Source organism: Nycticebus coucang, chromosome 11 (genome assembly GCF_027406575.1).
Source record: "Nycticebus coucang isolate mNycCou1 chromosome 11, mNycCou1.pri, whole genome shotgun sequence".
NCBI lineage: Eukaryota > Metazoa > Chordata > Mammalia > Primates > Lorisidae > Nycticebus > Nycticebus coucang.
Window position 1 is genome coordinate 111,169,804 of NC_069790.1, and position 13,535 is coordinate 111,183,338.

The following is a 13,535-nucleotide window of genomic DNA, read 5'->3' on the forward strand; positions in this document are numbered from 1 at the left end:
AAAGACAGGTCACAGCATTTTATTTCAACCTACTGAGCAGCAGTGATCTGTCAGGGAAGGACGCATTTTCTAATTAGCTTTTGCTATGGCCTTTTCTTCAAAGGAAATAAATTAACAAGAAAGTGAAGTGAACTCTTAGATGTTATTCCAGTTCATTCCTACGTAGATTGACAGAACTAGAATAAAGAAATATACCCATAGGGCAACATATCATTTTTGTCCAGGGCTAGATGCTTATTTATAATTTCATTTCATGGATAGCTTGGAGACCCCTACAGAGGTCAGAATTCTCCGCCCCCCCACCCCCAAAGTGAAACTGGGTATAAGACACTGGTTGGTGTCAGGACACAAATATGCAATCATATTGATAGTGGGGGACAGGAAACTGAATCAAACATCAGCAAGAGGTTCAATGATAAAATGGGGTTCATCCACAGACAAATCTTTAATCATAACTAAGCAATTCACTCAAATGGAGCACAGTTCTTTCACAAAGAAAAAGTAGTAGTTTTCACAGAACAGAAACAGAGGCACCTAGCACCTCGTGTGGAGAAGCTGTGGGACCCAGCGGCGCGGTGGGGTCAATGCCAGCTTGCCCAGGAGTCCTTGGTATCGCTCAGTGTCAGGAAACCTAAAGGCACCGATCACAGACTCAATCTCAAAACTCACTGCATAGATTTAAATAACCAAATGCACACAGATTCATTACAAAAGTCAGTTTATTTTCCCTTCCTGTGTTTCGTATTTTCCCTTTTTGTCAGTAAATGAGAAATACACTGATTGGAAATCTGCATGATTAAATATCATTAACAAGTTCATAAACACACCACAGTTCAGAGTATAAAGCAAGCAGTTTAAAAATATTCCCTAACCCAATGCAAATTAAGTACCCCTCAAAATTGCACACTCCTCCCTTGTTCACTTACATAATTTAGAATATATATATATACAGGATGATCCTAAAATATTGGTAATTAGTATAGAATTCACAGCCCTGGAGACATATACTCTATAATCTTCTAAAGAACAGACACCCCTCAGGGCCCTAGCAATCCAAGGATGAGATTCAATGTCACGTGAGGGGGTCCTAAACTTCTTTTTGACTTTACAGTGATGTAAACTGTTGCAACTTTGACATAATGTATAGTAGTTGATAAATTACGTAAGCTATTCCATACTTTATTATAACATACAGTTTGTGTTAGATGACTTTGGCCAGCTGTAGGCAAAGGTAACTGTTGTGAGCACATTTATGGTAGGCTGCGCTAAGCTGGGGTGTTTGGTAGCTCAGCTGTATTAAATGCGTTTTCAACTTAGAATATTTTCAACTTACAATGGGTTTACTGGGGCATAACCCCTCCATAATTTGAGGGTCATTTGTACTTAACACAGGGACAAAACGTCTTTCCCTTTTCTCTAATTCTAGTCTGCTGCTGAGATACCTCCAGGAACCCAGTTGAGACTAAGCAGATTAGTGTACAGAGGACCCCAAAGTTCCTAGACAGCAAATGTGGGGTTGAGAGCTTCAGCTGTGAGTCACGCGATGGAATGTTCAAGTTAACCGATGTACCTTGTGATCCTTAAAAGGAAGACTAAACACTTCCCAGGAGTCAAAGTTAATCTTGAAGGAAGACAAAGGAAAACAAATTGACAGTAATTTGAAGATATTTCTGTTTCTCACACTGAATGACATTTAGACCAGACTGAGTGACTAAGCCAGCAGGCATGTAGTGTGATCTTTCCCGCTACAGTTAACAGAGGGATTCTTTGTCCAAAGCAAGCTTACAGCTTGATCCGGCTTGAGCAGTTTATCAAAATCTGATGCTTCAAAGATGAGCCACTCTCTCATATTACCAAAGCAAAATGCAACGATCCTTCCTACTGGAGAACACACTGTCACCACAAACCATGCATGGCTCCACCTTCTGCTTTCTCAACTTTCGAAGCTGAAGAACAAGGGCCCAGGTCCAATATAACATTTAAGGTACAGGGATAAATCTCAACAGGCCAAACGAAGATGCTGGCTGATCCATAAGCCATTCAGTACATTCATGAAACAACAGTAAAAATCACCAACAATAATTGCCGTAGTGTAGAAAAATAGCCCAGCCTTCATTCCTGGTCAGCATCTCGGGTGGCTGGCAATGTTCAAAGACTCCTGACAACCTGAGGTTATGTTGAGCTCTTGGCCTAAAACAAGGTGAATTAAAAACCTACTAGCCCCAGTATGTTTACCGTTGCTCCTTTTGCCTTGTGAGCACCAGTCACTCACTCAATATGTGAGTTTGTCTTCTTCGCACAAGATAGAGTATTTCCCTCACTATTAATGGTGAGATAAAGAGAATTGTACAACTTGTCTGTGAAGAGAGAAAAGTATTAAATACACAGTGACATTTAATTACTTTTGTTAGAGCATCCCGTTTTGGAACACAGTAATGGATTTGGACAATTATATTCATTTTGACTTCAAAGATAATTTTTAATCTTCCATGAATCAGAAAATGATTTTGAAAATTATAGTTAATATTACAAAATAGTTTAATGTCACATTACAGTTATCAAAAAAAGAATGAAGTACACAATAATTTGCCATAGATAGAACAGAAAATTGATACTGGAGCTCAGATTAAAAACAGTGATTCTTATGATCCAGTTTTCTTTTACTACAATTCCTAGTGTGGCCACACTACCAGGATCACCAGAGGGTGCCCCCTCTACTTAGCACGGATGTCAGAAATAAACACAAGAGTTACATGGCCCAGACGGCAATGCAAAGGAAGCTTCAGGGAATTCCTAGAGCTGGATCATCCCAGGGCTCCTCGGATAAAGCAAGAGGACAGCCTCCTGGGCTCAGGATAACTAAGGCTGCCTCTAGTCAGGATGCCCTGGATCTGAGGACAGGATGCCAAATGCATCCCTGGTGGGCAAGGCCACCACTAGACTCTTTTTTTTTTTTTTTTTTTTGAGACAGTAACTTAAACTGTCACCATGGGTAGAGTGCTATTGCATCACAGCTCACAGCAACCTCCAACTCCTGGCTTAAGGGATTCTCTTGCCTCAGTTTCCCAAGTAGCTGGGACTAGAGGCACCCACCACAATGCCCGGCTACTTTTTGGTTGTAGTTGTTATTGCTGTTTGGCAGGCCCGGGCTGGATTTGAACCCACCAGCTCTGGTGTATGTGGCTAGCGCCTTAGCCGCTTGAGCTACAGGCGCCGAGCCTCACCAGACTCTCTCAAGTAGAGTTTCAACATGTCTTGAGCACTGTCCCACTGATAATGTGATCAAAAAGCATAGGCCTTCTTCTGTTTTGGGTATTTCCTGAAAGTACAGAATCCTAGCCAACAATGTCTAAGGCATAATAAATAGTTCCTCAAGAAGCTACCACTATTTTAGAAGTGACACACAGGACAGTGTTACTTGTAGCAATGCTTCTTTTTTAATTCTACCGTGTTTTCTTTTTAACCCTGTGGTGCTTGGCTTACATTGTAATTTCCTTCAGAATTCTCAAATTATGGCAGCGCCCGTGGCTCAATGGGTAGGGCGCCAGCCACATATATCAAGGCTGGCGGGTTTGAACCTGGCCCGGGCCAGCTAAAGCAACAATGACAATTGCAACAACCACAAAAAAAATAGCCAGGCCTGTAGTCCCAGCTACCTGGGAGGCTACGGCAAGAGAATTGCTTAAGCCCAAGAGTTGGAGGTTGCTGTGAGCTGTGACACCACAGCACTCTACCCAGGGTGACAGCTTGAGACTCTGTCTCTAAAAAAAAAAAGAATTCTCAAATTGTATTAAGCAGATATACATAACCTGGAAAAGTATACTGATTAATGGTTGGCAATCCTTTAAATAAGTCTCTTGTTGTTTTTCTGGAATTATAAATGGCAATGCTCATTAAACTCAGGCCAAGGGCAAACTGAGGGCCCTTTTCCTCCTTCAAAAGAGAATGTGTCTTTTAAACTATAAAATATTACTTTTTACAAAAGGGTCTTTAAAAGCAATCAGCAATTCTGTTGGTTTCAAGAAGATGCTTTGAACTAAATTAATAGGAAAAATGACTAGTTTAAAAAAAAAAAAAAAAGAGTACACACTTACCATGAGAATAAAAAAGTAGAAAACCCACATCCATCCTAGCTTGTCCTGGATCAAAGACACTAAATACTAAAAGGAAGAAAAAGAAATTACAATATAATTCTTTATAAGTTAATAACATGGAGCAGCTAAAAAGCAGATTAAACAAGGCTATTTTAGAGAGTAGTAAGGGAGTCAGGGGTTTGGATTGTGCTTTACAGATTATAAAACTCTTCCTACAGACACGTTCCCATTTCAGTTTTATTAACGACCTCATTCTGTAACTTTGCAGAATTCAAATACAAACTGTACACTGGAAGCTGTGAGATCAGAATTTTTTCTTTTTTCCTTTTTTTTCATGTGTAGGTGGGCTGTTACATGCTCCTTCGCAGATTCCAACTTCCATAGCTACTGTCCTGCTCTGAAGGTTTATTTTTATTCGCTTTGCTATTTGGAGAGGAAAATGAGCATCCATGAGCCACTCCCGTTTAATTACTCTTTCTTCCAATGAGGAGTACTATAAATTGATGCTTCACAAAAAGAGTTCTGTCTTTTAGCCGGGCGTTGTTGTGGCGGGCGCTATAGTCCCAGCTACTCGGGAGGCTGAGGCAAGAGAATCGCTTAAACCCAGGAGTTGGAGGTTGCTGTGAGCTGTGAGGCCACAGCACTCTACCGAGGGCCATAAAGTGAAACTGTCTCTACAAAAAAAAAAAAGTTTTGTCTTTTAAGTATGCCACTCATTTCTCAATTATGCTGCGTGCTTGCAGGACTGCTGTATTACTGTAGCATTCTATAGCAATTTTTCTTTTTTTTTGAGATAGCGTCTCAAGCTGTTGTCCTTGGTAGAGTGCTATGGCGTCACAGCTCACAGCAACCTCAAACTCTTGGGCGTAAGTGATTCTCTTGCCTCAGCCTCCCAAGTAGCTGGGACTACAGGTGCCTGCCACAATGCCCATCTATTTTTTTGTTGCAGTTGTCATTGTTTAGCAGGCCCAGGCTGGGTTTGAACCTGCCAGCTCCAGTGTATGTGGCCAGCACTCTAACCACTGAGTTACAAGCACTGAGCCTATAGCAATTTTTTCTTACTTTACTTTTAATTACTAAAAGTGATCTAACAGCATACAATCCATTTTCTTTTTTTCTATTACGCTAAAATATATCATAAAATTTGCTGTTTTAAGTGTACGATCCAGTGGCATCAGTTACATTTACAATGTTGTACAACCATCGGCACTATCTCCAAACTTTTCTTTTTCTTTTTTTATTAAATCATAACTGTATACATTGATATGATCATGGGGCATCATATACTCGCTTCATAAACCATTTGACACATTTTTATCACAGTGGTTAACATAGCCTTTCCGGCGTTATCTCAGTTACTGTGCCAAAACATTTACATTCTACATTTACCAAGTTTCGCAAATACCCCTGTAAGATGCACCACAGGTGTGATCCCACCGATCCCCCTCCCTCTACCCACCCCCTCCCCCTTTCCCACTTCCCCCTATTGTTAAGTTGTAGCTGGGTTATAGCTTTCATGTGAGAGTCCCAAATTAGTTTCATAGTAGGGCTGTGTACATTGGGTACTTTTTCTTCCATTCTTGGGATACTTTACTAAGAAGAATATGTTCCAGCTCCATCCATGTAAACATGAAAGAGGTAAAGTCTCCATCTTTCTTTAAGGCTGCATAGTATTCCATGGTATACATATACCACAATTTATTAATCCATTCGTGGATCGATGGGCACTTGGGCTTTTTCCATGACTTAGCTATTATGAATTGGGCTGCAATAAACATTCTGGTACAAATATCTTTGTTATGTTGTGATTTTTGGTCTTCTGGGTATATGCCCAGCAGAGGAATTACAGGATTGAATGGCAGATCTATTTTTAGATCTCTGAGTGTTCTCCATATATCTTTCCAAAAGGAATGTATTAATTTGCATTCCCACCAGCAGTGCAGAAGTGTTCCCTTTTCTCCGCATCCACGCCAACATCTCTGGTCTTGAGATTTTGTGATATAGGCTAGTCTCATTGGAGTTAGATGGTATCTCAAAGTAGTTTTGATTTGCATTTCTCTGATGATTAAAGATGATGAGCATTTTTTCATATGTCTGAAGGCCTTGCGCCTGTCTTCTTCAGAGAAGTTTCTCTTCAAATCCCTTGCCCAGCCTGCGATGGGATCCCTTGTTTTTTTCTTGCTGATGAGTTTGAGTTCTCTGTGGATTCTGGTTATTAAACCTTTGTCAGAGATATACCCTGCAAATATCTTCTCCCATTCTGAGGGCTGTCTGCTTGCTCTGCTTACTGTGTTCTTAGCTGTGCAGAAGCTTTTTAGTTTGATCAAGTCCCAGTAGTGTGTTTTTGAAGCTGCTTCAATTGCCCGGAGGGTTCTCCTCATGAAATACTCACCCAGACCAATTTCTTCAAGGGTTTTCCCTGCATTCTCCTCTAGTATTTTTACAGTTTTCTCCAAACTTTTCATCACGCAAATAAAAATTCTCAACCTATTAAGGAATTGACTGCCCATTACCCTCTCTCTCCAGACCATGAGTAGGTAATCACATAGCTACTGTGAATTTGCTTTCTCTATGAATTTGCCTATTCTAGATATTTCACATAAATGGGACACCACATTTGTTCTTTTGTATCTGGCTTACTTCACTAAGTTTTATTTATTTATTTATTTTTGAGACTCTGTGACAGAGTCTATGTCACCCTCGGTACAGTGCCATGGCATCACAGCTCACAGCAACCTCAAACTCTTGGGCTTAAGTGATTCTCTGCCTCAGTCTCCCAAGTAGCTGGGACTATAGACACCCACCACAAAGCCCAGGTTTTTTTTTTTTTTTTGCTATTGTTGTAGTTGTCATTGTTGTTTAGCAGGCCTGGGCCAGGTTCAAACCCGCCAGCCCCAATGCATGTAGCTGGCACCCTAACCACTGAGCTACAAGCGCCAAGCCACTTAGCATGTTTTTCTTTCTTTTTTTGTAAGACAGAGTCTCACTATGTCACCCTCAGTAGAGTGCCCTGGCCTCACAGTCCACAACAAACACCAACTCTTGGGCTTCAGAGATTCTCTTGTTCTCTTGCCTCAGCCTCCCAAGTAGTTGGAACTATAGGCGGCTACCACAGTGCCCTGCTAATTTTTGGTTGTAGTTATCATTGTTGTTTGGCAGGTCTGGGCTGGATTCAAACCAGCCAGCTCAGCTGTATGTGGCTGGCGCCTTAGCCGCTTGAGCCACAGGCGCCGAGCCAACTATGAACTTTTGTGTACAAATTCATTTTTTTGTTTTGTTTGGTTTTAAGATATATTTTAGCGGGCGGCGCCTGTGGCTCAGTGAGTAGGGCCCTGGCCCCATATGCTGAGGGTGGCGGGTTCAAACCCAGCCCCGGCCAAACTGCAACAACAACAAAAAAAAATAGCTGGGCGTTGTGGCAGGCGCCTGTAGTCCCAGCTGCTCGGGAAGCTGAGGCAAGAGAATCCCGTAAGCCCAAGAGTTAGAGGTTGCTGTGAGCTGTGTGATGCCAAGGCACTCTACCCAAGGGCGGTACAGTGAGACTCTGTCTCTACAAAAAAAAAAAAAAAAAAAAGATATATTTTAGCATATTTAAAAAAGGAAAATAGGTTGCATGCTTTTTTCTTTTTGAGACAGAGTCACTTTGTCACTCCCGGTAGAGTGCCATAGCATCATAGTTTACAGCAACCTCCAACTCTTGGGCTCAAGCAATTCTCTTGCCTCAGCCTCCCTGGTAGCTGGGACTACAGGATCCCACCATAACACCTGGCTATTTTTAGAGGCAGGGTCTTGCTCTGGCTCAGGCTGGTCTTGAACCTGTAAGCTCAGGCAATCCACCCACCTCAGCCTCCCAAAGTGCTGGGATTACAAGTGTGAGCCACCAGACCCAGCCAGGGTTGTATGCTTTTAGATCACTTTTAGTAACTGAAAGTAAAGTAAGGGGGCTCGCAGCCTGTAGCTTAGTGGCTAGGGCACCAGCCACATACACTGGAGATGGTGGGTTCAAATCCAGCCCAGGCCTACCAAACAACAATGACAACTACAACCAAAAAAATAGCTGGGCATTGTGGAGGCTGCCTGTAGTCCCAGCTACTTAGAAGGCTGAGGCAAGAGAATTGCTGAAGCCCAAGAGTTTGAGGTTGCTGTGAACTGTGAAGCCATGGCATTCTACCCAGGGCAACCCCTTGAGACTCTGTCTCAAAAAAAATAAAATAAATTAGAAAGTAAAGTAAGGGCTCGTCGCCCGTAGCTCAGTGGTTAGGGCACTGGCCACATAACACTGAGGCCGGCAAGTTCAAACCCAGCATGGGCCTGCTAAACAACAGTGACAACAACAACAACAAATAGCCGGGCATTGTGGTGGGTGCCTGTAGTCCCAGCTACTTGGAAGACTGAGGCAAGAGAATTGCTTAAGCCCAACAGTTAGAGATTTCTGTGAGCTGTAACACAATGGCACTCTATCAAGTGTGACATAGTAAAACTCTGTCTCCAAGCACGATCTTACTTTACTCCAAAAATAAAGTAAGATAAAAATGCTGCAGAATGCTCAAGTAATACAGCAATCCTATGAACACATAGCATAATTGAAAAATGATCAGCATACTTAAAAGACAAAATTCTTTTGAAGCATCAATTTATAGTACTTCTCATTGGAAGAAAAAATAATTAAACAGGGCTCAGTGCCTGTAGCATAGTGGTTACAGCGCCAGCCACCTGCACCAAGGCTGGCAGGTTCGAACCCTGCTTGGGCCAGCTAAACAACAATGACAACTGCAACAACAACAGCAAAAAAAAAAGAAAAAACAAAAATAGCCAGGCATTGTAGTGGGCGCCTGTATTCCTATATACTTGGAAGGCTGAGACAAAAGAATCACTTAAACCCAAGAGTTTGAAATTGCTGTGAGCTATGACACCATGGTACTCTACCGAGGGCGACATAGTGAGAATCTAAGGAAGGAAGGAAGGGAGGAAGGAGGGAGGGAGGGAGGAAAGGAAGGGAGGAAGGAAGGAAGGAAGGAAGGAAGGAAGGTAGGGAGGGAAAGGAGGAAGGGAGGGAGGGAGGGAGGGAAGGAAGGGAGGAAGGGAGGAAGGGAGGAAGGATAATTAAACAGGAGTGGCTCGTGGATATTCACTACCACCCAGGCTGGAGTGAGGCAGTACAATCATAGCTCACTGCAGTCCTCCTGCCTCAGACTCTGGAGTATCTGAGACTATTGGCCACTATGCTCAGCTAATTTTTCTATTTTTTGTAGAGACAGGGTCTCACTATGTTGCCCAGGCTGGTCTCAATTTCCTGGCCTCAAGCAATCCTCCTACCTAGGCCTCCCAAAGTGCTGGGATTACAAGCATGAACAACCACACCCAGCCAGGTACAAGTTTTAACACAGACATCTGTTCTTATTTCTCTTGAATAGATACAACTTAACCTTCCTGAGCCCTTAGTATGTGTCAAAAATGCACTAAGTATTGGGAACACAAAGATGAAGGAGACGGTGTTCTTGTTCTCAAGGAATGCAGAGTCCAGAGGACACAGAGAGATGCACAGAGGCAGGTGCTTTGCTAGACAGAGGTGTGCGCCAACTGCAATGGTGACCTGGAGGAAACAACTAGCTCTCTTCTTGGGAAGTCAGAGAAAGGTGGGGGCAACAAAGTTATTCCGGGTGAGTTAGGCAAGGGGCTGAGGACAAGGCTAATAGAGTTTTAATATTAAGTTGTAAAGCTTAGGATTTCACTCCGTAGGCAATGGGAAATCATTTAGAAATCAACAAGAAAGCAGAATGATTTACTCTACATATGCTTCCTCAGCCATGAAGGTTAGTTGAATGTTGACCCAAGTTCAACCTTAGAAGTCTGAACACTGGCAGGTGAGGCATTCCAAATAAAAGTAAATTCCCTGAAATGCTCACTATAATCCACCATTTCGTTAATGAAGAAAACACTCATGCGGAAGGGTAACTTAAAATCTAACAATGTCAGAAAAGGGTGCCCAGTGTCACAGTCGTCCTTTCTGCCATGTATGAAGATCGGAACGTGGCGAAGAGCATGTCTGACTCCAACTCCAGAGCATGATCTTACTTCTTCGATAGTCATTTTGTATTTTAATATTTTTTTTTTAGAGACAGAGTCTCATTTTATCGCCCTCGGTAGTGCTGTGGCCTCACACAGCTCACGGCAACCTCCAACTCCTGGGCTTAGGTGATTCTCTTGCCTCAGCCTCCCGAGTAGCTGGGACTAAGGGCGCCTGCCACAACGCCCGGCTATTTTTTGGTTTGCAGTTCAGCCGGGGCTGGGTTTGAACCCACCACCCTCGGTATATGGGGCCAGCGCCCTGCCCACTGAGCCACAGGCAACGCCCTGTATTTTAACATTTTTAAGTATGCTACCAAAAAAAGCTTTTTTCTCAAAAAAAAAAAAAAAGCATAATCAGGTTAGCAAATTTCTCCTGCCTCTACAAAGTTTTTTTTGTCTTTTAGTATTATGATCAAATACGCTAAGCATATCAATCATTCATTTCACAATCACTCAATAAACATTTGAATATCTCTTGTGAACCAGGTACTGTTCTAGGTACTAGAGCCACAAAAGAACACAGAAAATGCTGCCCTCATGAAGCTTATATTACAGTGAGAGAGATAGACATTAACAAATGAAAATGGGGGCACCCATAGCTCAGTGGTTAGGGTGCCGGCCACATGCTCCGGGGCTGGTAGGTTTGAACCCAGCCAGGGCCTGCTAGACACACACACAAAAAAAATAGCCAGGCATTGTGGCAGGTGCCTGTAGTCCCAGCTACTTGGGATGCTGAGGCAAGAGAATCACTTAAACCCAAGAGTTTGAGGTTGGTGAGAACTAAGATGCCATGGCACTCTACCAAGGGTGACTAAGTTAGACACTATCTTCAAAAAAAAAAAAAAAAAAAAAAGAATACATACTAGGATGGTTTACTTTATCTCAATACTTGCTGTCTCATTAGTCGCTAGTGACAAGATATCAGCAATCCACTCCTGCCCACCAAGCAAAACAGCAATCTTCAAGGCCATTACACAACTTGTCAAAGTCAAAGCTAAGTCCTTTGTCCTTCAGTTTTCCTCCTGACCTCTACATCTGTCACCTGACTAACACCTTATCAAGTACTATTCCCTTGACTGCTGTTACTTTGTTAGCTTTCTTTTTCTGACCACTGGGCATTCCGGGAGGTTCTGCCTCCACTCTCTCTCCCCGTTAAATGACTCATCCACTTCCATAAGTTCAACTGTTTCATCCAGGCACATGATTTCCAAATCCATATATTTGCACAATCAGCATCCCATGACTTGGAGTGGCACACTCTAGAAAAGGCATGACTCATGACTGTCCCAGACAAGAAGTACCTTTCTGAGATAAGGTCTAAAATTACGCTACAAATGCTGCTTGTGCTGTGGTGTCACAGCTCACAGCAACCTCCAGCTCTTGGGCTTAGGCGATTCTCCTGCCTCAGCCTCCCAAGTAGCTGGGACTACAGGCACCCACCACAACACCCGGCTATAATTTTGTTGCAGTTTGGCCAGGTTTAAACCCACCACCCTTGGTATATGGGGCCGGCACCCTACCCACTGAACCACAGGTGCCACTCAGTCAGAACTATTGAAAGCAGAATCTAAAAAATAGCCAGGCGTTGTGGCAGGCACCTGTAGTCCCAGCTACTCAGGAGGCTGAAGTAAGGGAATCGCCTAAGCCCAGGAGCTGGAGGTTGCTGTGAGCTATGATGCCACAGCACTCTACCGAGGGCAACAAAGTAAGACTCTGTCTCTAAAAAAAAAATAGTTCTGACTACATATAATAGGCTGATCTTGGCTCAGTGGATCTCAAACATCAGCGTGCTTAAGAATCACCAAGATGCCTGTAGTCCCAGCTACTCGGGAAGCTGAGGCAGGAGAATCGCCTAAGCCCAGGAGTTGGAGGTTGCTGTGAGCTGTGTGATGCCACGGCACTCTACCGAGGGCAATAAAGTGAAACTCTGTCTCTCCAAAAAAAGAATCACCAAGAAGGCTCTTGAACACACAGATCCCCCGGCTCTAACTCACCGAGTCTGCAGTAATCTCAGTGTTCTGTACTTTAATGAGTATCTGAGATGATTCTGATACAAGGCATTTATGAACCACCCTTTGAAATACAATCACAGATTTTTAGACATGGAGGAACCAGAGAAAGTAACTCAGAGGCAGTTGCAGAGTGCACGGCCATGTGTCCACGTGTGATGATGACCCATTTAAAAAGCCTGTGTACTCATGAGTTCTTGGTAGAGACAGGAGAGAGGAGAAAAGGTGGGGTTTGAACACCAGGTGGGGATAACAAGAAGCATGTGTCTCACCCACCACCCCACCACCTCCCCCCACCCTGCAGACTGCCAAGTTCGGACTGGAAAAGGGGGTTGGTGGGCTGGTGCAGAATGATCTGTCTTATAAGGTCGTAAGCTTATGTGCAAGCAAGAAAAATCTGGAAGAAAGAATGTAAAAAAACTAAAAAAGGTAGGGAGCCCTTCCATATTAGGGCACATGAGCTGGACCTCAGAGACTAAAACCCTGGGCTGTCAGTACAGAACTCTACAGCACAAGAGTGCCACCTACTGTGGGCCAACAGGCAGGTAAAATCCTTCCACCTATGCAGGAGGAAGACATTGGAATCCCTGACCCCTCCTGTTCTTTCACCTGACCCACGGCAGCGCCAATGCTCCCAGTTCCATCAACAATCCCTGTGACGGTCGCCAAAGCCTCACTGCTCCCTTGGATCAGCTCCTGACGACCCAGGTCCGCAGAAATAGCAGAACTAATCATATTAGAAGGTCCGCCAATAAAAAATCCTAAAGTCATAAACAGAACAGGCTCTTAGTAAAAACATGATTCATAACGCCACCAGGAAGCTACTACATGAAGCAAAATATTATCCCAATATTTTATTTAATATGTTGGAAAGAAATGAAGAGTAGGGACTCACCCAGATAGTATCATCTTCAAACTAGTCAGCATCCACTTTTCTGAAATCCCTTCTTGAATTATGTATAATTTGAGTATATTTTATAGAACCCAAAGATATAAAAAATATAGAGAAACGTGTAGCCTTTCTAATCCTGGTAGTATGCATTCATTAATAACTGACTGCACTAGGTTATCAAACAAACCTATTATGGTAGAGTTGCATCATATAAGCAGTTGACTCCCCACCTTTAACCCTACATTGAAAAAACAAAGAAGAGGAATAAACTATTGAAACAGTGCCAGTGACTCTATCTGCCACTGTGCTCGGTCAAGTTGCCTGAGACCCAAGCATGGGCTGGCCCTGTGAATCTGGGTCACTGCTGGGACCAGCTCCCCATGCCTCAGGTGGCTCTCCCAACTATAATCTAAGTTTAAAAGTAAGTCATTTTGCTATAATATGATCCGTAATAGCACCCAACTGTTTCAT

The 13,535-nt window shown here is 43.1% G+C and overlaps 1 protein-coding gene across 6 annotated transcripts in view; it reads right to left on the bottom strand.

Moving 5' to 3' along the window:
- Window positions 1-701: 701 nt before the first annotated feature.
- Window positions 702-13,535, bottom strand: part of SLC37A3 (solute carrier family 37 member 3) — a 52,659-nt gene continuing 39,825 nt past the window's right edge. For 3 of the 6 annotated variants that reach the window (XM_053609560.1, XM_053609558.1, XM_053609563.1), the window contains 3 exons: window positions 12,782-12,933; window positions 4,095-4,160; window positions 702-2,357 (listed from right to left, as the gene is read on the bottom strand). In XM_053609560.1, the coding sequence (XP_053465535.1) occupies window positions 2,265-2,357; window positions 4,095-4,160; window positions 12,782-12,933 (311 nt within the window). In that variant the 3' untranslated portion in view covers window positions 702-2,264. The remainder of the gene's footprint in view (window positions 2,358-4,094; window positions 4,161-12,781; window positions 12,934-13,535) is intronic. The other 3 variants (XM_053609559.1, XM_053609562.1, XM_053609561.1) reach the window with 3 other exon arrangements.